This window comes from Pelobates fuscus, chromosome 5 (assembly GCF_036172605.1).
Source record: "Pelobates fuscus isolate aPelFus1 chromosome 5, aPelFus1.pri, whole genome shotgun sequence".
Classification (NCBI taxonomy): domain Eukaryota; kingdom Metazoa; phylum Chordata; class Amphibia; order Anura; family Pelobatidae; genus Pelobates; species Pelobates fuscus.
This window is the reverse complement of record NC_086321.1, coordinates 285,606,328-285,630,673: the sequence shown is the minus strand read 5'-3', so window position 1 is coordinate 285,630,673 and position 24,346 is coordinate 285,606,328. Positions and strand designations below refer to the sequence as shown.

General features: G+C 37.9%; 1 protein-coding gene across 4 annotated transcripts in view; it reads left to right on the top strand.

The window, feature by feature from the left end:
* TPM4 (tropomyosin 4) overlaps positions 1-24,066 on the top strand; it is a 98,075-nt gene extending 74,009 nt beyond the window's left edge. The window contains exons 1-8 of one of the 4 annotated variants that reach the window (XM_063455396.1): positions 2,599-2,947; positions 15,451-15,584; positions 16,818-16,935; positions 18,523-18,593; positions 18,994-19,069; positions 20,290-20,352; positions 20,445-20,514; positions 21,911-22,116. In XM_063455396.1, the coding sequence (XP_063311466.1) occupies positions 2,810-2,947; positions 15,451-15,584; positions 16,818-16,935; positions 18,523-18,593; positions 18,994-19,069; positions 20,290-20,352; positions 20,445-20,514; positions 21,911-21,993 (753 nt within the window). In that variant the 5' untranslated portion in view covers positions 2,599-2,809 and the 3' untranslated portion in view covers positions 21,994-22,116. Of the gene's footprint in view, positions 1-2,598; positions 2,948-15,450; positions 15,585-16,817; positions 16,936-18,522; positions 18,594-18,993; positions 19,070-20,289; positions 20,353-20,444; positions 20,515-21,910; positions 22,117-23,650 lie in introns of those variants that run through there. The other 3 variants (XM_063455395.1, XM_063455393.1, XM_063455394.1) reach the window with 3 other exon arrangements.
* The last annotated feature ends 280 nt before the right edge of the window (positions 24,067-24,346 follow it).

The following is a 24,346-nucleotide window of genomic DNA, read 5'->3' as shown; positions in this document are numbered from 1 at the left end:
AAAATCTTCTTTCTTCAGCCCCAAAAAAGGCCAAATAAAAAGCCATAATAACCGACGCAATAATAAAAAAAAAAAAAACCCGAGCGCAAAAAAAATAATCCATCTTCACCCATGGAGGGCTCCGCGCAGACTGAGCTCCGCAGGGCGGGGGAAGGCTTATAAAGCCTTGCCCCGCCCTGCAATTAGGCTAAGAACACTCTGATTGGTGGGTTTAAGCTCTGTGTCATTTTACAAGCGTGGGAAAATTCCAAAGAACTTTCCCATGCTTGTAAAATGACAAAGAGCACTGTGATTGGATGGCTTGAAATCCATCCAATCACAGTGCTCTGTGTCATTTTACAAGCGTGGGAAAATTCCAAAGAACTTTCCCACGCTTGTAAAGTGACAAAGAGCACTGTGATTGGATGGATTTCAAGCCATCCAATCACATTGCTCTTTGTCATTTTACCAAAATTAGCGTTCAAATTTGTATTTTTTATTTTTCACACACAAATATGAACGCTAACTTTGGTCGGTATTTGTGACTAAGTAGCTACTAAAAAAAATGGACATACCCCATTTATAATACCTTGCGTTGTCTTCTTTTGCAAATGGTATGCCATTAACCTCTAGAATGTAAGCTCATTGAGCAGGCCCTCCACCCCCTCTGTTCCTGTACATCCAGTTGTCTGGTTAGGATTACATGTCTTTTAGTCCACCCATTGTACAGCGCTACGGAATCTGATGGCACTGTATAAATAATAAAATAATAATAATAATGGGGGTAATTTTCATTCCTGGGCTACCATTTGGTCTCAAAGGCAACATAACCAGTCTGGCAAATTTCAATGTGTATAAACTGGAAAATGGAATGTGCTATATTTGACCCTGTAACTTTCCAAAACACCGTAAAACCTGTACATTGTGGGCACTGTTTTACTCGGGAGACATTGTTGAATACAAATATGTGTACTTTATTGCAGAAACATCTAACAGTAGTGTGACATTCACAGTTAAAATGTCACGCACAACTAAAATAATTTAATTTCTTAATTTCTCAATTTTTTTTATATTTTATTCATATTAAATTAAGTTTAATATACAAATATTTGATGTGACACGAAAGCCCTGTTTCTCCTGAACAAAATGATATATGATAAGTGTGGGTGCACATAATATAAAAGAGGTGAATTACGCCTGAACAGACATATAGCGCAAATTCAAGGTTTTGTTTACGTTTTGTTTTGAGAAACAGCACTATTTACATTTGCCAAGAACACAGCTTTAGTGGCTGTCAGACAGAGGTGCTTCCTCACTGAAAACTTTCAGTTATTGACAATTTTCACATTATTATTATTATTATTTATAAAGCGCCAACAAATTCTGCAGTACTGTGCAACATTCAAGCCAAAATGCCGTCTCAACGTCATGAAAATGTTTGTTTTTTTAAAGGAACACTCCAAGCACTATAACTCCTACAGCCCGCCATGCAAGGCAGTGATTGGGGCCATTCTTTGACTACTTATTCTATGAGGGAGCACCGTAAACACTTTACCGGGACGTAGTGGTTATAGTGCTTGGAGTGTTCCTTTTTAAGTTATTCTTTCTATTTCTCTTAAAACCCCTTAAGGACCAAACTTCTGGAATAAAAGGGAATCATGACATGTCACACATGTAATGTGTCCTTAAGGGGTTAAACTAAATGCATAACACAATTATCCAGGAAATGTTTTCACAAAGTTTTTACTAAGGAGGAAAACATTTACGAGGTGATTCCCAAAATTTTAGGCAAAAATCGGCTATTAAAATTTGTAATGCACTTAGAATTCCCGACAATTCAGCCTTTAGATTTTCTTTATTACCCTTGTCCTGATACTGTATCACTGCTTACTGTGTGCATTCCACACATGCAGCAGCAATATTCCTATTGTGTTTTATACACACACACACCTAACCCATTCTAACTATCAGCAAAATGAAAGTGCAACCATAACCACGGATAAATGTAATTCCCAGTTGCCAATATTGTATTTATAACACAGGGAAACAGTAATAACGCGTTTTCTCCCCTCACTGCTTGCCAGCAGGAAGACAGGCAGGCCCTGGGAGCTGGCTGAACTTTCCAGGAGAGGTCTTAGTCACTCAGCAAGGGGCGGGAGAGGGATGAAAAATCCACAATTTCTTTCCCAAATAAGTCGAAAAACGTTGCATATTTTAGAGGGAAAACACCACCTTCCTAGACGTCATCGACCACACCACGCCCAGCCGTAGCCACGCCCACCCCTACCATGAGCTCACCAGTGGATTGCAGGCTGGAGTTCATTCAATACATTCATTCTGCAGGCAGTACCCATCTCTCCAGTCTGCTTCCAAGTTCCCTCAGCTCTATTCATCCTCAATCCATTTAAAAAAATATATATATATATATATATATTATTTTTATTATTTGCAACATAACAAAAACACAGGGTGTGGATTTTTATTTTTAATTCACATTGGACATTTTTTTTTCCTGTGGGATTGCATTTTCTTTTTTTTAAAACAGCTCAGGCAAAATAGGTATTTTTAATTTTTTGAAAGTGCAATACATATAATTTTTTTAACTTATTTTTTTTTTTACAGCAGATCTAATTTTTCGTACATGTGCAATTTTTATTCAGTTTAACCTCCAGATCCCAGTTGCACTTTATTGTAACTTTTTTTTTTTAATATATTACTTCTAATTTTCGAAATTTGGTGCATCTAAAGGGAAATTGGAAGTTTGATTTGTAGACATCAACAAAAAGGTCCTTGAGATCAAGCTTCGCTTGTATACTGTTAAAGGAGCAGAATGGCTTGCCTCGGCCTCAACACCCTGGACTCAGTCAAGAGAAAGATCCAGGCTCTGCAGCAACAGGCCGACGATGCTGAAGACAGAGCGCAGGACTTGCAGAGAGATCTGGACACTGAACGTGAGATGCGTGAAAAAGTGAGGCGCAGCTACTCCAAACTATACGGCCTCTGTTTCCTGTCTTCTCCTAAAGAACTCTGATCCCAATCTATTCTCTTCTTCCAAGATTTCTCAACATTCCATCTCCCTGTGGCTGATCTGTGCTTTCTTAACTCTGTATAAAGATACCTGCTTAACAAACATCTACTATTCTTTCTTTTTTTTCCCCCTTGATGTATTGGTGGTGATGTAGATCTTTGCAAGTCCCTTTGTTCCTGGCAGTAGCCAGTTAGAGTGTAAGTGATATGCGTTTTTAATGTCTGAAGTTTTCTGTAGGAATCACGATTTAATTTCAGACTTGAAAGTGAATCGCTAAAGAATGTAACGTTCAAGCAATTACACTCAGTACATAGTGATATTGTAGTTGGGGTGTGGTTACCTGGTGTACATATGTACGGTGGCTTATGTGGTTCTAAAGGCTTTCACTGTGGGACTGCAGTTCTTGTTCTGAGATACATAGACTAGTCAAGGACAAACTTGTTAATATGTGGAATAACAGCGTGTAGATCCAAGGACAATGCTGGTTTAGAGTTAGTAGTATTTCTTTTGTGGCATTATTTGTAAATGTCTCAAATTTTGGTTTTCAATTTCTTTTTGAGCAATAGCAATCAATGAAACGTTGAATTTGGTGGACTTGAGTGCTTTTCCACCTAGGTCACTATGTAGATATTTAAAATATAGCTGTGGTGACTATATAAGCTTTTTTTTTATATAAGGATTGGTGCATTTTAGTATTCTTCATTATAGCTTTCATTTAATTCAGCCCTTGTAGTACATACAGTATACATATAACAAGACCTCTTTACTAACAAAACAGGGAATTTTTCTTCTCACTGGATTTCTGAAAATATTGTTTATGTATTTCATGTCATTGTCCATTGATAGTGTGACGTGAGAATATTAGGATGATTGTTTAGCTTCATTTATCACTTGCATTGCAGTCTGTTGTGAGCAGGAAAGAAACATATCACTTGTACTTCATTAAGAGGGCATTATGAGCTCTATAACCAGTATAGTCAAATATAGTGGTTATGGTTCCAACATACTCCTGCCTCTAGTTTTCGTGCAAGGGAATCAAGGGTCCTCTGGGCACCAGTGGCGTGGCCCCACGTTCAGTACATTGCCATTACAAAAGTTACGCTTCCACACTAGAAATATTAGTTTAGTACAACTTTAGGTGATGTTCATTGGCTGTAGTTCAACTGATATGCTTAGCCAGTAAAGTTGGACAAAATTGGTATTGCTAATGTGGAAATGTTGCCTTCACAATAGCAATATTGTAAACAAGGGGTCAGACCAATGTTCCCAGGGTGCCCACAGTTTAGGTCAAAACACTCTAAAGTGGTTTTACACAAGATATATATAAAAAAAATTAGAATGTGTATGCTGTACTCAGGCCTCCCAACCATCCTTATTTCGGTGGGGCAGTTCTTATTTCATTCTTCTGTCACGATATCCAGACTTTTGTTGCTTTTGGGAGCACCAGGGAACTGTCCTGATTGAGGGCAGCACAGGCTCATTAGACGTAATCATGGTATGCTCAAGGCACCAGTACCTGTAGAGAGAGTTGACACAGAGCTACCTGCATGGTCGGTCCTTAGTAGGTCAACCTTCTTGATTGGCAGGCAGAATGGTATGCATTTGCTCTAAGATGACCTGCAAGTTCTTTGCACCCTTTTAGGCAGTGCCAATGACGCAATTTGTGCCACTGGCTTATCCCGACTTAACGGAACACCAATGTTGATGGGTACTGCTCATGATGTTTGCAAAGAAGAAAAAAATTCAAACCTCCCCCCCAAAAAACTCTTTTCTACAGGATGTAGCCAATGGTTCTGGGAGAGCATCAAAATAGAAACATCTGGAGGGGCTTTATAAGCAGTAGATAAACCATTTATTTAATGAACTCAACAGACCACTGCAGGGCACAACTGGTTCTCACAAATAATCAAAGATCATCAAAAGCTTTATAGATAATCATAAAATAATTCCACATCTGTCTTAATTAATCTACTGAACTATTCATTAAACTACACATTATTCTGAGTAGAAAGTCAACTAGACATTTAGACCAGTGGTTCTCAAACCGATCCTCAAGGCACCCTTACCAGTCCAAGATTAGTGGTTACCCAGTTGTGTCTAAGGTCTTGTTTTTTTCCCCTTCTAAAACACCTTAGACATAACTGGGTATCCCTAAATACTGGACTAATAGGGGTGCCTTGAGGGCTGGGTTTAGAACCACTGCTATAGACTAAAAGAATAGTTGGAAAAGAGAAAAAAAAAAATCTATAACTCCAACGAACTAGTGTCTTACATATCACATGGTCAATGTATAGGTTTGCCATTTAACCATTGACACAACAGTTGACCTGAAAATTAATGCTAATGAACAATAAGAAAAACAAGAGTGAAAAATCTTACAGATGTGGAATTATTTTATGATTATCTGTAAAGCTTTTGATGATCTTTGATTATTTGTGAGAACCAGTTGTGCTCTGCAGTGGTCTGTTGAGTTCATGAAATAAATAGTTTATCTACTGCTTATAAGCCCCTCCAGATGTTTCTATGTTGATGCTCTCCCAGAACCATTGGCTACATCCTGTAGAAAAGACAGTTTTTTTTTTTTGGGGGGGGGGGGGTTGAATTATTTTCTTCTATGCATGGACAGATAAACATTGCCGACTGGTTAACCAGTAACTTCCTGTTACAATGCACAGTTAATCATTTCCTGTGTGGGGAGAGATGCAATGGGTAATAGTTTGGTTTGTGTATAGGGATTGATAAAAGCTGATTCATTGAACTGATTTATATCTATAAAGCACCAGTATATATTATAGCATTTTACAACAGCAAAGAACCGGTAAAGGCAGCCACATCACTTCATCTTAATAAAGTGGTCCGAATGCAGCAGCCCTTTAGTTTTGTAGAAACTGCACCTCTTGTGGCTGTCTTCCAGGCAGAGTAAAACCGGCTTGTAGATCAATTGCTGCTCCTAGTGGTGGTGCTTTGTTTTTTGTGTGTTCTGCATGCGCGCCAGCTCACACCATCTTGATGATCTTGGCTAAGGAGGTTGAATACAGAGACCAGAACATTGAGGGTTGAAAGGCAAGTAAACCTCACATAGGCGTGAATGCACATACATGGGTATTGTAATACTACAGTGTTAGTAATATACATATAAATGGGTACAACAGGTGATGAAGGCCCTGCTCAAACCAGGTTAGTATGGAAAGGAAGTAGAGTCAGGTTATGCAAAATGTATCCGAAAGAAATGCAGATATTCATTCACTGAACACCTTATTGTAGAGAAACATATTGTGACAAATAATGCACCACTTCTTATGCACTATCCACAGGAGTCGAGGTAACCGTGCTTGATACACTGTTGTAGCAACACGTGGAATGTACTGCATTCTAGTACTAGCTGTTGTAGGGAGCGGAATTGCTTGGAAGGTTGATGGATTATTTTTCTTTTGGATGGACTGATGGCGAGGGAAAATATTTGACTTAAAGAAACATTATAGCGTTATGAATATTCATAATGTTATAGTTTCCCTCTGCCCGAAGGTTATTATCTGGCTGGTGTCGAATAGGTTAAAAACCCTTTAAACATTTCCCTCTTTCCCTCAGCACTGGCACAGTCACTGCCTCCTCTGGCATCTGCAATGCAGCAAGCATTAGGCCTTCACCACAGGAAAGCATTAAATCAGTTTGATTTGAAGACACTTGAAGACACTGGATGTCCTCATGCAAAGCATGAGGACATCCAGCGTAATTTCACAGAGTTAAACTCTGAAACTACAGGAAGTGCCTCTAGTGGCTGTATAGTAGACAGCCACTAGAGGTAGTCTTAACATTTGTCTGAAACTGCAATGTTTTACACTGCAGGGTTAAAGGGACAGGGACACTGCACCTAGACCACTTCAATGAGATGAAGTGGTCTGGGTGTCTATAGTGTTCCTTTAACGTAAGGCGTTGGACAGAAATCGGACTGTCTTGTATAAGTTCTCGTGGGAAAGCAGTGGGTAGTACTTGGCAATTAGAGTGGATGTGTAGCTCGAGTACAATTGTGGAAAACCTTCAGAGGACCATTATTTCAACTAAATCATGAAGGATACAGGTAACTGGTATGATAATAATTAATCACGTGAATAATGGCAGTAGGAAAAACTTTTGTAAGTGGATACTTTAAAACGTAATATTACACAAGTATCATGGACCATTTAACATATATCCATGGCTAATGAGAACATGCCCTCTTCGCCTACGTTTCCCATCTCCAGTGTGTGATCTGGGTGGAAGTTAGTGGGGACTTAGGTGTTAAATCATCATGACAGTGAGGTTTACACAATATAATGTAGTCATACATTCACCAGATTTCAGAGATGTTGGAATGTGTTAAACCAGGCTTTCATCATACAATTAGATTGAAGTGGCATTGCAGAAGACAAGTCCCAACAACATGAATTGCAGACAACAAAAATAGACCTTACCTGTTTCAGCAGCACATTCCTTTGCATGAATCATTCAATGAGATCATTCGGACATTTCACAATCATTAGTGTGCGTCTGCCTATTGTCAGAGTCTGGCGAAAGCAAAAACCAGTGCATAGCGTTCAGAAGAAACCTTCTTAGTCTGCCAAAGGTTGTCTTTTATGTAATAAAACTAAACATTTTTATTTCTTCCAGAAAAAGCAAGTCATGTTCATAGCTCAGTTGACTGTGGTTCGGAGCCATCTGTCCCTTGCCTTTCTACTCTGTTTGGTTTCAGTCATCCAAATCTGTATCAAGAAATTGATAGGTCATCCACTAAGCTTTTTGATGAACATGCGCCTAGCCAAAATAGCAAGACATTTTAGTAACTAGAATAGAAACCTACAAACATACAGGTAAAAACAAATAAAATACATAGAGTAATATTGTATATCTACCGATATGTACTAATGTATATTAGTCACAAAATTATAATTGATAGTAGGAATATAGGATATAAAATCTGTATTTTCTTTTCTACCACTCAAGTGAAAAAACAATATATGTATGTGCGCACACACATGCAAAACTTCAAAAGACCATATATTTAAATAGAAAATTGCAATTCGAATTCTCACAATAAAGGCAAGAATATGCCCAGTGTTGGTAAAGGTTGCAGTTCCGCAGCACTCTGGTCTTTCATATCCAGAAAATAGAATTGCCTTCTTTCACACACCTACAGGGACAGCTTCCAGAAAAAAAAACACCTTACACATTTCTTCGGATGGGACAGATTTTCTCTGGGGTAATTGGCCAAACAAAAATCCTATAATACATTATATGCCATTGGCCATCCTTTTAAATGGCCCAAACACACTACTGATGAGGCAGTAACCAAATCCAGTAACTAGAGCGGTTTTGGCAAAAACCACCCCATGAGTGCAAATAACAAACATGTCTTTTTGACTCTTGAAACTGACAGGGTTATTAACTCAAGTGAGAATTCAAAGTGAATTAAGGCCAAAAGGGGGTGAGAGGTTTATTTTGCTGCCATTAGGCATCTTTTATCACATGCTATACAAGCTGATGATGGACATATCATCCGATGCACATATTTAACATTAACTAGCTGGAACTATTCTGGGTTGGCTAATAATGCAAACTAAATGGCTCTGTGCAGCGTTTTATAGATCACAATATTCTATAGTGCAACAATGAATTATGCACCCTTGGCTTGTACAGACTGTAGACACCATCACTGTCTTGCCAAGGGTGCATAATTCATTGTTGTACTATAGAATGTTGCTATTTAATGTGAGTTGTGTAGTGCATACATGAACTGGCTACTTGGTAGAAGTGGTATGGCCAATTTGATTGTCGAGGATAGATCATGCACCCTTTCAAATGGTCTTGGCGCTTGGTTCAACTCTTTAAATCAGGGATTCCTAGCACAGTCCTCAAGTACCCCCTACCAGTCCAGGATTTAGGGATTGCCCTGTTGGGTTTTTTCTAAAAACACCTTGGACAACTTGGTAATCCCTAAATCCTGGACTGGTAGGAGGTACTTGAGGACTGGGTTGGGAACCACTGATTTAAATCATATTTCCTAACACAGCATGCAGAGCTTTTAAACAATGGGAAGTGAAGGAAGCAAGCTCAGAATAAGCTCATTAAAAAGTTACTTGCCCCGAAGATTCCTTGCTTGCAACAAACCTCCATGATCTGCTGTTTCTCCAGAGGCATCTTATTTAACCAGATACACCTTTAAAAGCATGCACAGTCAAGGAGCTGTAGAGGCATTAAAAAACCATAAGACTTACAGGAGGTTTATGGGAAATGTAGCTCAGGCTACAGCAGTTCCACTCATCTATAGCATATGCTATACATAGCTTGTACAGCCAGAGGAGGAAGTTTCATTGACTCCTTTTTATTTTATTTTTTTATTTCTATATATCTTGCAAGTAAATCACTGAAGTTAAAAGCTAGTTTGTTTTTTGCGATATGGCCGCATTGGGACAAAGTAGTCTGTTTGCTTATAATAATGTTCCTTTAATCCAAGCATACTGTTTTCTTGAATTTTTTTTTTTTAATTTCGATTTTAAAAGCTTTATGCCTCCCTCCAAATGATTAAATGTAACTTAATTTCAGTGTAGTTATGTTATGAAAGGAGATGAAATTGACGTACAATAGCATTCTTTCATAGTGACTGAGCACACAATATGATTTTAGTTATGTAATCTTATTATAGTTCTGAGGGTATATTGGCTTATACATTTTTTCCTATTGAAGGCGTCTCGTATTTAATTTTTTTTTTAACAAACCAACCATCTTTGTTTTATGTTTTGCTATTAAATAAATCCTTGACCCACCCGTGCAAATTTATGGCCATCAATATTATCTCTGTTAGTCAGGTCCCTTTTGAGTGGTTATTAGAACCATGCACGGATCATTCACACAGTATTAAAGGGGGTCTTTAATCACCTAGAGCAACACATGTAAATGTAGTGTGTTTGGGGCATGTATCTTGTCCCTTTACTCTGACAATGTAAAACTTTGCGGTTTCTGAGAATTTGGCAATTTTTACGTTAGTCCAAGATCATACTTCTAGTGGCTGTCAGACTGATAGCCACTTTAGGTTAATCACTATACACCGCATGATGACACCGAACATGGCAAATGCTTCAAATACAGAATATTGTATTCAATGCTTCTCTATGAGAATTGTCACACTGATGGAGCACACTGCTGCACATGCACCATAGTTCCACAATGCTTCACTATGGAAAGCATTTAGATTGGACAAAGATGATCTTAACTGATGATCTCACCATAGGCAGATTCTTTTTATTTTATTTTTTAAAATAAAACAAAGTGGAGAGGGGGTGCTAAAATTGAATTAAAAATTGAATACTCTAAGGTTTAAAAAAAAGTGTATATTTTTATAGTTATAGTATTTCTTTACGTAATGTTTGCCCACTTGTTTCTTGGATAGTACTTCTTGATTGTCCTACTTGAGTAAATGTTTATCAGTCTGCATCTGTCACCTGACATGTGTAATTAGTGTCATTGAAAGCCCTATTTGTGCGGACAAGTTTTTAAAAAAATCTGTGTTTTTAAGGAGGTTCATGTTTAGAACCTATGTTTGGGCACATTGCTATAAAGACCTCTCTTTAAGACATCTTGGAGACTTTCCAGAGCTGTCTGTGCTAGACGGGCGTGGGCTTTGGTTTTAAGTACCTTTTATTGTTGCACTGCCAAACTGTAGCTAATATAAGAGTCAAGGTTTTAGGTCTGTAACAGTGTATGTACTAGTATAGCATTTCACAAAGAAAGAAAGAAGAAAAAAAAAAAAACCCCTTCAAAATGGATTTGTAAAATACTCCATTAAGACCAATACTTTAATACTCTCCTCGCTTTAATAGGATAGAGAAAAACCGTAAATGTATAGGTATTTTAGTAAACGTATAAAAATGGCTGCTTTAAGTGCATACACACTTACAAATGACACATGGCAGATGCACACCTGGTGTTGTGGGATGCTCTGCAAAGAATTTGTGAAAGGATGCGTCTTAGAGGCGGCAGAGCCGAAAGTAAGGTAAGAAGAGTGTTTTAATCTTTACGTTTGGATTGCACCAAACTTTCCATTAACATGTTTTAAATCAATCTGAAGTAGAGTTGGTCTTATTGCATGGTGTGATCATCACCTATATCATATGATATGAGGTATTTAATTTTTTATTTTTATTTTTTCTTCACCAACTTGGATTTTAAAGGAATATTCCAAACACCATAACCACTACAGACTGTTTTTAGAATGGTTTGACAACTTACTTGAGTCCTACCAAGTATTTATAGCTGCGGCCCCTACTTCTGGTGTTCTTTTACAGAAAAATCTAGTTTGCTCTAAAGAGCTAAGCAGGTTGTGGCTGGTTACTCTATAAAGCTGCCTGGCTTCTCTTTCAGGTTGAAGACCAGATGCAGTAGAGGGTCACGTCACCCAGCTAAGTTGTAAAACCAAACTAAACAGTTTGACTGCCTAATGTAGGATAAAGTCAGGACTCCTTCCCTTTAACCAGTGCGCCTGGCGGCAGATATTTTATTTTGAGTATTTAAAAGCTTTTGAAAGCTACAGCTGATATGGTCAGAAGTGGAGGTACTTCTTTCTTCCTGGAAGGAAAATAGCAGCCTTCCAGTTGCAGCACTAAATTGCGGCAGTTATAAATAAAAATGGGCAAGGAGACTAGGGCAAGGGACCTCTCTGTAGCATAACTTCTACAATGTGCTTAATAGCCCTTTAACTTTTTTCCTTCCTCCGTGATGTAATAATGGGCACCAATATCTGATTTCATGTCTATGGGTACTGTGTCATGCAAACACTCCCTTTCCTGAGAACGTACAGTAGGTCAGATGCATTAAAATTTCCTTTGTTAGTTCTGCTGGTTCCTGGATTTTTTTTTTAAAAGGTTCTGCCCTATTAACTGTGCTGTATTCTATAGCTATGAAAGTGTTCCAAGGGAGGGTGGTAAATGTTGAAGGAACTTTACAGTGTCCGGAATACAAACCTGTATTCCTCGCATTATAGTGTAAAAATAGCTGTTTAGATGACAGCCCCTTGCCCTTGATTTAAAAGGTGACTCTTCTTTTACTCTCCTTTGCCACGCTAGTCCCGTCTTCATGGCTGAGATAATCACTCATGATGATCTTGGCCAATCCAATGCTTTCCTACAGGAAAGCATTGGGAGGCTATTGCACATGCGCAGCAAAATGCAACGCTGTGTCAATAAGAATCTTTTCATAAAGATGCAATCAGTGCAGTGTGCAGCATTGGAGTAGGAAGCTGGTGACTAAAGTGTCCCTTTAACTTGTGAATTACTTGCAATGGGTTAACAGATCAGTCGATGACTCTATTGTTATGCGGAGTCTGTACAGCAGCCAAGAAGGCTTATTCAGCAGGATGCTTTGCAATCATATTTGCTTCTTTCATCAATGTCACAAACTCCTTATTCAAGCAGAACACACCTAGAATGCGATGGAACGCCTTCAATATGTGTATTTTTGGTAATCAAGTGTTGGGGAAGGGCTGGAGCTTAAGAAAAAAAACAAAAAAAAAAACATTGTTCTACTTGGCTCATCTTTAAATGCTAAAAAAAAAAATTTAATCAGTGGTGCTTAACCCCTAGGCTTCATCATTTTGATGTTAATACCCAGAAAGAGTTGTGATCACACGAGCATGAATACAGTTTTAAACAGAAATTCCTTTTTTTTTTTTTTTTTTTTTTTAAACAAACCTGTAAATGCCAACATAATTTGATAACTTGGTTCTTAGTAGCTGTTACAGAGTATGCTTTTCCTTAGCGGTGTCACCACTTGTGCATGGTGCTGTTGTGTAAGTGGTGTTGACTTTGTTCACTGTAAACCGATTTGAAAATCTATAACTTTAAACAACGTAATGTAGGCCTAAAGAAATCACCTGCTAGAAGGCCCACTACTTTGGGGCATTGTCTGTAGGGATACTATGTGTTTGCAGCTCCGCAGTTTGCAAAAACACAATTGTTGGTAAGTAACTTGAGACTTGGAGGCTTTAACAGAAGAGAAAATGAAACACCCAATACATAAAAAATAAAAAATGACATGGACAATCTTGCACAGCATGACAAAAATCCACCACATTCAAGGTATTTCTAATCTCCTGTGCTAAAACATAAGTGTCATCTGAAACTGACATGTATTTGTGAAAAGTGCAAAGAAGACTGGGTTATATATATATATATATATATATATATATATCCATCTTCTTAAAAAAATACCGTCACCCGATGAATCTCGTCCTTTAAAATCAAGTTCATACCGAGAGGGATTGTGCGTGCAGTTCCTGTACGCAGCCCTTTAAAATGTACTTGTTACTATATATACTGTGATGTGCAGAATTGAAGGGCTCCTTTGCATGCATTGCTCAGTATTCTGTGCTGTTTTGTGGCTATTCACTCTCTGCACTGTTTGTGCATATTGGTGTATCCATTATGTGAATTCATTCTCAATTATAGCCGTTGTCCTTTCATACTGAGAATTTGAAGCCTTAAGTGCAGGTAGCTTTCATAGAATATATAGCAAGTCCACTTGGAACACCGAGAGCTGCTATATTGATTTTTGAAAATAATTAAGGATACCCTGGTTTTAACAAGATCTTATTGATTAGTGTATTACACTGTGAATAATGACCGTTTGAGGCAGCTGCCATTGAATTACCAGAGCTGTATTTCTCTAGTAGTGGATTCTGCTGGAAGATGCTGTAATTGAGTTATTGTAGACCGTATCACATTGGCTTTTGCTTTTTGGCAGATAGTTGTTTTTCATGTGATCTGTATGGTCTGAGGCCAGTCCAAGATTCAGAATTTACAGATAAAGGCATATACCGTCACTTTCCCTCTGAGCACTTGGCCATAACCATCTATTGAACAGTTACAGTTTATTGCAAGCAAAAAGGGTTACTTGTAATTCCGATACATTTGTAACTATTTCTGGCAGATCACAGTACCTGTAGATGGACACAAGAATCTTAAATCCACCTATAAAGATTGTAAGGTAGGGTAGGCCCACCTGTGCAGCCTAGAATTAAGACATAAGATGTGTTAAGCTACAATATCCAAAAAAAAAATAGTAATTGTAAGCTGCACTTCTTTAATCTGAATTCAAACCAATGTATGTACGTACAATAAGTGTGAGACTGCCATTCAGTGTTCACCAAAATCTGTGATCTATTAGTTCTTTCCCAACATTAACATTCCATGGCCTTTTCATTGATCGAATGCAGCAGTTACAACAAGTCGCTCAGTGGCCAGTTTCCTGTTCGCCTATCAATTACTTTTTTCCTTTTTTTGTACTCCTTATAAGGGAAACGTCTAGCACAATGAGCACAGATTTTGCTAAGGAAAAGGTGGAGTTCACATCACAAGCAGCTATTCCTACATTCAAAACCATGCCTTCCGTTCTCCGCAAACGTTTAACCCCTTAAGGACCAAACTTCTGGAATAAAAGGGAATCATGACATGTCCCACATGTCATGTGTCCTTAAGGGGTTAAAAGCCACTAAATTCTTTGCTTATACCGTGCAAATCTCTCACACATGTTCCTGTTGAAACACCTGGCTAGAATTTACACCTTTATTATATTGGTGCGGCTTGTCCATCCTAAAGGAAGGCGTGTCGACGTTACATTTAAGCCTGAAAGAATATTTTGAGGGGTTTATTTGCTACACAGTGAATGGAAAACTGAATGGCAAATTTCAGTCTCAAATAACAAAGTTTTGAATTATAGCTGTGTTGGAGAATATTTCCTTCTAGCTATTTTGGCATGAATTTTCATGTTCTGTTTCAATTCAGTACAGTTCGTTTAAGCTGTTTAACTAGCAATTGCAGCTGATTTATATTTACACCCTTCAATGACTTCACTAATTGCAAAATTGTTTGAAATGCCCAGGCTTGCTTGTGCAGGAAGGACAAATTAGTCAGTAGCTTTTTAATATATGAATGAATTCTAGAGCAAGGTAGTTTTTTTGTTTTTTTTAATTTATTATTTATTATCCTCTCAATTGTCTGCAGATGAGCTAGTCATACATGATCATTGCCTCTCCTAAAACTTGGGTACTGTTTTTTAAATAACATAGTAGTTGGTATTAATGATCATTTGGGGGGTGGGGTTTAATTAATGTAATTTTTATTTTTTTCCATATACGTGAGTGAGTAGATTCTATGTTACGAACACAGTATAAATTGTGTATATGCGTTAATTCCTGTTTTCCAATTAGCAATGCTTCCCGTACATAAATCCATCTTTGGGAATCACTACTAGGCTGTGCTCTCTAGATGTATGGGGTCTGATTGAAAATTAGGGTAACTTAGTTTCTGTGCAAAATCTAGCCGTAGATTTCTGTGTGTACATGCGTTTTTTTGTTTTTTTTTTTATCTATCAAAGTGCAGAAATTTTAAAACATTTTTTTATTGATTTTGTTTCAGGCTGAGGCTGAAGTAGCCGCATTAAATCGCCGTATTCAACTTGTAGAAGAAGAGTTGGACAGAGCTCAGGAACGCCTTGCCACTGCCTTACAGAAACTAGAAGAAGCAGAGAAGGCAGCTGATGAGAGTGAGAGGTGAGTAACAGGAGGGAATGTATCAATGTATCTATAGTTAACCCTTCATAAGTGAATTTTCAATGTTAGCAGAGTAACAATAACAGGACACTCAAACTACTCAATAGTCGCTCAGTGCCCAGAGATTATGTAGATAGCTAGAGCTGTGTGTGTTTTGACTGACACACACACACACACATAGTTAAAATTAGGTAAATGCAACCTGAGATGAACAACAACACATGACATATTACACTGTCATGATTTACCGTATATACTTGAGTATAAGTCGACCCGAATACAAGTCGAGACCCCTAATTTTACCCCAAAAAACTGGGAAAACTTATTGACTCGAGTATAAGACTAGGTTGGGAAATGCTGGTAAATTTCTAAATAAAATTATATCCCCCCAAAATTATATTAATTAAATATTTATTTACAGTGTGTGTATATAATGAATGCAGTGTGTGTGTATGAATGCTCTCATTCCCTGGTGGTCCAGTGGATGGGCTGTAGGAGGGGGGCTGGCAGGAAGCTGTAACTTACCTTGACAGCAGCTCCTGTCAGCTCCCTTCTCTCTCCTCCGGTCGGCTCCCTCTGTAAGTCTCGCGGCTCTCGCGAGACTTACAGAGGGAACTAACCGGAGGAGAGAGAAGGCAGCTGACAGGAGCTGCTGTCAAGGTAAGTTACAGCTCTCTGCCAGCCCCCAACAGGACCGCCGGGCTTGTAATGAGCCCGGCGGTTCTGGTCTGTATTATGGCAATGTAACTTTGCCATAATACAGACACTCACTCGAGTATAAGACGAGTGGGGGTTTTTCAGCACAAAAAATGTGCTGAAAAACTCGTCTTATACTCGAGTATATACGGTACTTAACATAAATAAAGCCAAAATGGAGTACTTAACATCCTTTTTCTGTTTTGGTGTAGCTCCAGCTTCAAAAGTGCTTACTGGACAAATAAGGATATACAATGTACAGCGCTATGGAATTTTCTGGCGCTATATAAATAATAAAATCATAATAATGTAGCCATTATTTTTTGCTACTTACAAATATTAGTGGCTTAAACAGTATCAATGTTTCAGTCCAAAAGATTTTTTTTGTGTGTGTGTGTGTGTTTTGTTTGTTTTATATATTCTCCCTTCCAAAATGAAGTATTAATACATTGCCAGGAAATTATGTAATGATATCACTGCTTAAAGCATAAGTGTTTTTCTAATATTTCTATGTATATTTTTTTGTTCATTTTTTAGAGGTATGAAGGTTATAGAGAACAGGGCAATGAAGGATGAAGAGAAGATGGAGATTCAGGAGATGCAGCTGAAAGAAGCCAAACACATTGCAGAAGAAGCTGACCGCAAATATGAAGAGGTAAGCCAAGGCAGCATCAGTTAGGAAGATAGTTCTAGGATTGTTTAATCTTGAATTAGTACAATGTAACTAGACCAGATGGCTTTCCATCAGTGCTATGTTCTGCGCTGGCTTGCACAAATTTCCCTTATAAAAATAAATCTGGAATCATTAGGATTCGTTAACTTTAAGATAACACTTTGATCCATAAATTAATTCAGCAGTACATGCTGGTGCTAGTTCATCTGTCACCTTTGTGGGTCTTTGCATATTTTGCACAGACCCCTGAAACTGATAGAATCGATGTGGTCCGGTGGCTACAGGATGCAGGGAAGGTAGGTTTTACTTACCTCAGGCTGTCTCACATGGGTGCCGTCATCTTCGTCCTTCTGGTGGTTCAGTTGTCAGGAGTCACGTCAGAGCTGTACTCTCGCGCATGTGCAACACTGAGGTCTATGGAGGATCCTGTGGGTCCTCCATAGACAGCTTCTGGGTTCCAAAGCAATACATTGTGACAGCTGCTGGCATTGGGCAAATGTTGACAGCAGAGCTTCACCTTTTGCCTAACCTCAGGCTTTACCATCAGACAAAGTAGCCCCTTTCTTAGTCCTATGGTATCTTTGGATTGCTCTTGAATTTCATTGAAAATCCAACGCAGTCTTGATCAGCATGTCATAAACCATATATCTTTATGAAATACTGAAAAGAGACAGATCTGCTTTTAAATTTTAAAGGGACACTATAGTCACCAGTGCAACTACATATATTCCTGACCCTATAGTGTTAACACGACCATCTAGCCCCCCTGAGCCCCTCATGCCGCCATATATATATATATATATAGTAAAATTCTTACTGTATTCAAGCCAGAAGCTGTAAATCTGCATGCTGTTAGACTCAGGAAAAACAAGCAGTCTGCTGACACGTGATAGCCTAATCCAATCACAGTGCTTCCCCCATAGGATTGGCTGAGACTGACAAGGAGGCAGATCAGGAGCAGAGCCAGCATGATTCAAACACAGCCCTGGCCAATCAGCATCTCCTCATAGAGATTAATTGAATCAATTAAATTCTATGAGGAAAGTTCAGTGTCTGCATGCAGTGGGAGGAGATACTGAATCACAGGATGCTCGTGCACAGCAGATCTGAGTGGATGGAGGTATATTACGGTATGCCTCAATCAACTCCGAAGTCCCTCTGGTTCACTCTGAGTGACTGCAACTGGAGATGTTCCTAGCTTTCAATGAAAACACTGTATTTTCTCAGAAAATACAGTATTTTTAAGAAAGGCTGCAGGGAGCTATAGTTCTCACCTGAACAACCTCATTAAGCTGAATTTGTTCAGGTGACTATAGTGTCCCTTTAAAATAATTGTTTAGACTGCATCTTACACATTTGACCTAACTCATTACTGTCCATGCTTCAAAGCTCCAGTGATAGTGTTGTTTCTCATGCATTATTGAAATGTGACATTTGTTGAGTGCTTCTATGCCATCTGCTGTCAATACAGTTTTATTTTGTGCCATTCAAACCTGTGCAAAGCTAAACATAATCCTGGTTGTATTTTCTAATCCTCAAGTTTATTATTATTATTTTTTTTTTTTTAAGGTTGCTAGAAAACTTGTCATTCTTGAGGGCGAACTTGAGAGAGCAGAGGAGCGCGCAGAAGTTTCAGAACTGTAAGATTTCACGTTTATCTTTGCATCTTGTTTCCGGTGTTTAGAAATTGTTCCTCACAAATTATGTGAAATACTAACATTGTGTAGATATTTGCAGTGCAGAGCGACCACATTAGCAATATTGTGTATGCATATATATTTACAGAAAATAATCCAGTTGGGGATAGCTTTGATGGATTGTGTACGTTTCAGCAAATACTCTATTGTAACACTATACAGCTACACGTGCTGCTCGCATATTTGAAGAAAGCGATTAATAAAACATGAGTCTATATGATCTACTGAAAGTAGGTTGGGAATGAAGATTAAACTGCTGCTTAAGCTTGCTTTGTGGTCATTGATCTTACAACACTTCTGCACCTGTTTGTTATATATTTTTATTTTGTGCATTTTATTACAGCAAATGCAGTGATTTGGAAGAAGAGTTGAAAAATGTGACCAACAATTTAAAATCTCTTGAAGCTCAGTCTGAAAAAGTAAGTTAATATGTGAACTTATGAAGTGCTATGCCATTGCTGAATAAAGTGTAAAACCTTACAGGGATACTCTTGGCACCAAAACAACTTTTAGCTTAAAGAAGCAGTTTTAATGTAAGGATCATGCCCCTGCAGTCTCATTGTTCAACTCAATGCCACCTGATCACTTTTGTTTTTTTGTTTATGCAGCTCTAGTCACACATCCCTCGACTGTGACTTATACAACTTTCATGATTTTTTTTTAATTTTTCAACCAAATGTGACAGCACATCATGTTTACTTCAGAAGTTATCTCATGCTCTATTAATTGAATTTTAATCACACACAGGAGTGTCCTGCAGTCTGTTAACAGAACAGGAGATAAGAAATTCTAAATTAAACAGACTGAAATAAAAGTTTAAACATTAGTTCTCTCTCTACTGGAAATGTATAGGTCACATGCAGATGAGGTGTGAGTAGGGCTGCATAAACAAAGTGCTTTAGCTCCTAAATGGCAGAGAACTGAGCAGTGAGACCGCAGGGGCATGATGTACACGCCAAAACCACTACATTAAGCTAAAGTTGATTTGGTGCTTAGCCTTTTTAAATCAACCTATAGTTATGTTTCCTTTATGTAATTTACTGACTGGATATACGAACACACAATATTGTAACATTTTATTTTCAAAGCATATACATCATGTGCAGAGTAATTGTTGGAATATAAACGTTGAGCAAACTGGAACAATAGATAACTAGGTCCCTGCTAAAGAATGGAGAATAGGGTTACATAAAAGGTAAAAAGCAACGTTTATAAGTGCATCCTTGTCTTATTGTACAATATAATGTGGCACCATTCAGTAGCAAAAGTATAAAACATTGTAATAGATTTTATGTGAAGACACATTTTGTGAGCTGAGGGTTTGAGTGCTTTTTATATATCGACTGTAAGCTCGTCTGAGCATGGTCCTCATCTACCTATTCCTGTATCATTTTGTAATTGTCCCATTTATTGTTACATTTCACCCTTTCAAATTATTGTAATGCGCGGCAGAATAAGTTGGCACTATATACCATTAATAATAATAATTTGGAGAATTTTTAGATCTGTATTCAAACGGAGATTTCAAAATATTAATTGCCACATTTGGGAACTGTCTGAATATTTAACTACTTCTGTACTATGGCCAAGCAACTCTGATTTCACATTTCTGATACTAAAAGCATATATTTTATTTTAGTACTCTGAAAAGGAAGACAAATATGAAGAAGAAATAAAGATTTTAACAGACAAACTTAAAGAGGTAAGTAGTTATTATTACATAGGATGTGATATTTTATGCTGCACAGATAGATTGTACATGTCAACATTCTCTATTTTGTTCTAACTATGCAGGCAGAAACCAGGGCTGAGTTTGCAGAAAGAACAGTTGCCAAACTAGAAAAGACCATTGATGACCTGGAAGGTAAATACATTTTCTGTTCTTCTGATATTCTACATAAATACTGTGTGGCACATGCACTTCTAATAGAAGTATAACATGTCCCGCCAAGCAGGTAAATTTGGTGTCACTGGGGTAAGTACTCTCTGACCTGACTGGAAAAATATTGTTAAAAGGTTAGTTAGTCAGTGAGTTGAAGTGGTCATTTTGCCTGGAGTCTTTAATTTTTTATTTTTTTTATGTCTCATTAAAGGAACACTATAGTCACCTAAATTACTTTAGCTAAATAAAGCAGTTTTAGTGTTTAGATCATTCCCCTGCAATTTCACTGCTCAATTCACTGTCATTTAGGAGTAAAATCACTTTGTTTCTGTTTATGCATCCCTAGCCACACCTCCCCTGGCTATGATTGACAGAGCCTGCATGAAAAAAAAAACTGGTTTCACTTTCAAACAGATGTAATTTACATTAAATAATTGGATCTCAATCTCTAAATTGAACTTTCATCCCATACAGGAGGCTCTGCAGGGTCTAGCAAGCTATTAACATAGCAGGGCATAAGAAAATCTTAATTAAACAGAACTTGCAATAAGGAAAGCCTAAATAGGGCTCTCTTTACAGGAAGTGTTACATGGAAGGCTGTGCAAGTCACATGCAGGGAGGTGTGACTAGGGTTCATAAACAAAGGGATTTAACTCCTAAATGGCAGAGGATTGAGCAGTGAGGCTGCAGGGGCATGTTCTATACACCAAAACTGCTTCATTAAGCTAAAGTTGTTCAGGTGACTATAGTGTCTACTAAGTAGCGTTGATTATAAATACAGTATAAGCTAGCTTCACAGAAGAAGCACCCTCCTCCAGAGCAATAGAAACAATGGCTAGGCTTTTGAATAGTGTTGAATGACCTGAGTGTCCATGGTAATAGTAAATTTACCAGGGATTTGTAAAATGTATTCAAAAATCTGGTGCATGTTAGCAACCTGTGAGTTTAGGGCTTACATCCCCTTCAGATCTACATAAATTGTCTTGATAGACATGAATCTGAAACTGGTGGTTTAATTGAGTGTTGCAGCCATGATATGATTGTTTAGTGGTTTTATTTAATTTTACAGTTCCTGCAATTTTAGGCCCTCTATTATTCTGCATTGTGGAGGAAATGATCCTCGCAGCAAACCAATAATCTGCCAATATTTGGCTGAAACATATTTTTTTGGGTTCCAGGATTAAGGTGTTGCAGATGTTTCTAGTAGTGAAATTGTGTATAGTAATTCTCTTCAATTAAAATTTCATTGAAACCAACAGTCCAGTAATATCTATAAGGCGCTCTAATATAAATTTCTTTCTCTTTCATGCTTTCCTCACTTTCCTCTTCGTGTACTTGGCTTTTCTATCTCCGAATTCCTGCCTCTTCTGTCTACTAGATGAATTGTATGCCCAGAAGCTGAAATACAAAGCTATCAGTGAGGAGCTTGACCATGCTCTCAATGACATGACTTCCTTGTAGACGAACCCATTGTTTCCCTGTCATGTTTGGTCTTCCTCGTTCTCCTCTGCAAACTTCTATACTGTCTGTTTCTAGCTTCCCTGTTCGGATTAAATTGACAAATAAAAACGTCTCTGCACCTTTTCCTCTCTTCATTTTCTTTTTGTTTGTGTGGCCTGTATGCCATATAGATTTAATAGCTGTGTGTTTGTATGCGGTATAAAAAAAAGTTGGAAAACCTATATACAAAGATTTTCTCATCCCTTATAAAATGTGTTTAGTAGGCACTTGTTTATAAGCAAAAATACTTTCCTCTAGCCAGGAAAATTGCACCTTTTACAGTGACAATGCAATGAATGTTGCGTTTTTAAGTGTCTTACAAAACTGTATGAGCCAAAAACAGGTTAATTTCTAGCAGGGGAGGGCTGGCAGCCTTAGGCCTGGGGGGAAATCCAGTCAAGTGGCCCATTGCACCTAGTGGAGAGTGTAAACACATTTCCCATGTCATTGAAAGGGGGGGGGGGGGGGGGGCGGGGCAGTCACCTAAACACACACTCAATGACCGACACACACACACACACACACACTTGCTGATTTGAGAGGCAAATGCGCACACACATTGTTACAGGCATACTGACTCACACAGACAGACAGACATACTGACACACACACACACAGACAAACTGGCACACAGGAGCTGGGGGGGGGGGGAGGGGAACTTGGGCTGAGGAAGGGGGAGAGGGGCTGAGGATGGGGATTAAAAAAAAATGTGTATTCTCCCCTCCATGAGTCTTAGCTTAGGCCAGGGAGGGGGAGGCAGGAGCGTCCTGGGGGGCAATTGCCTCCCTTCCCAGCCCGCCCCTGGTTTCTAGGCTTGCCAGGTAAAGCACTAACAGATATACCAACAGCTGGTAGAAGAAATGCTGTCCATCTATCATGGTCAGTAGTGTCTGCACAATAGTTTCATCTGTTTCCACAGATCTCAAATGCCATTTGAAATTTACCATCTTGCAAAGTAGATTCTCACACCAAAAAGTAGATGCATTTTCTGATTCATTTCCTGTTGGATCCCAGCAGAACAATGTTAATAGTTTGCTCACCTTCTATAAGCACATTGTGTTTTCGTCTGAGCAAGTCGTCCTTAGAATTTACATACCCACCTGACTTGCCAATATGTTTTGAAAAGTGTATACACCATGCTTATACATTGAAATCAGTGCTTAAATATTCTTAAATATGGATGTTATGTGGTTTTGTTTTGTGTTTTTATAGGATATATTGCGTGTGTTTTTATAGGATGTTTTTTGATTTCCAACTTTACACTTCCATATGAGGCATGTGTAATTCTCAGTCCAATAGCAACAAGTTGTAATTTTTATCAAACCCTGCATAGAAACTAGGTATTAATTGACATGGAGACAATAAAATGTTCGACAACCACAGATTACCATTTGTTAAATCTTAAGATTTTGTAGCACGTAGAAAGCCAGCAGTGGCATTAGTTGGCGAGACCATTTTTTTTGACTACGAACATGTCACTAATGATTTCAACAAGCATTGCAACTCGTGAACTGTTTTTAAATTGTGGAAAATATATATATATATATATATATATATATATTTTAATGGCTGTGTATAGAACGTATAATTAAAGTTCCATTTTCATTTTTTGTTGCAGAAAAGTTGGCAAATGCCAAAGAAGAAAACGTAGGAATGCATCAAGTTCTGGATCAAACACTACAAGAACTGAACAATTTATAATGTGAAGATGCTTTTGCATTCCTTAAACTATTCCTTTTACACAGTTCCTCCACCCCACCCCCACTATCTCACCTATAATCTTAGCATTCCAGGAAAGAAGAAAAAACAAAAACAAACGTTACCAAATATTATTTTTAAGCAACCTCTGAAAGTACAAGTCCAGAATCTCATTTTACATTGGTGTATTGTACTTTTTTTTAAATTGCGTTTTTTTTTTTATATACAAAGGTCCCAATGTACATTCCATTCCACAATAGTCATGTTATACTTTATCTTTCTCATGTTATCTTGTTACAGGACCAAAATGTGTTCATATAAAAATATGAAAAACGATATAGGAGTTTTGTTTTCTTTTTTTTTTTTATACAATCAATAAAATCAAACAAATATATTTAATTGTAATTTATTCTGTCTGTGGCAAAATTATAATATGTGTGAGAAAAACTGATCATTTGCGATTCGATAGTTAAGGCCATTACGGATTCCTCTGCCAATTATGACTGCACTAATGTAATGTAATTTAAAGAATTAACTAACCTGCTATCATATTTATTTATTTTGAAGGGAGGGATCTGTTGTATTTTAAATTGGATTTATAGAATGGCATTAACTA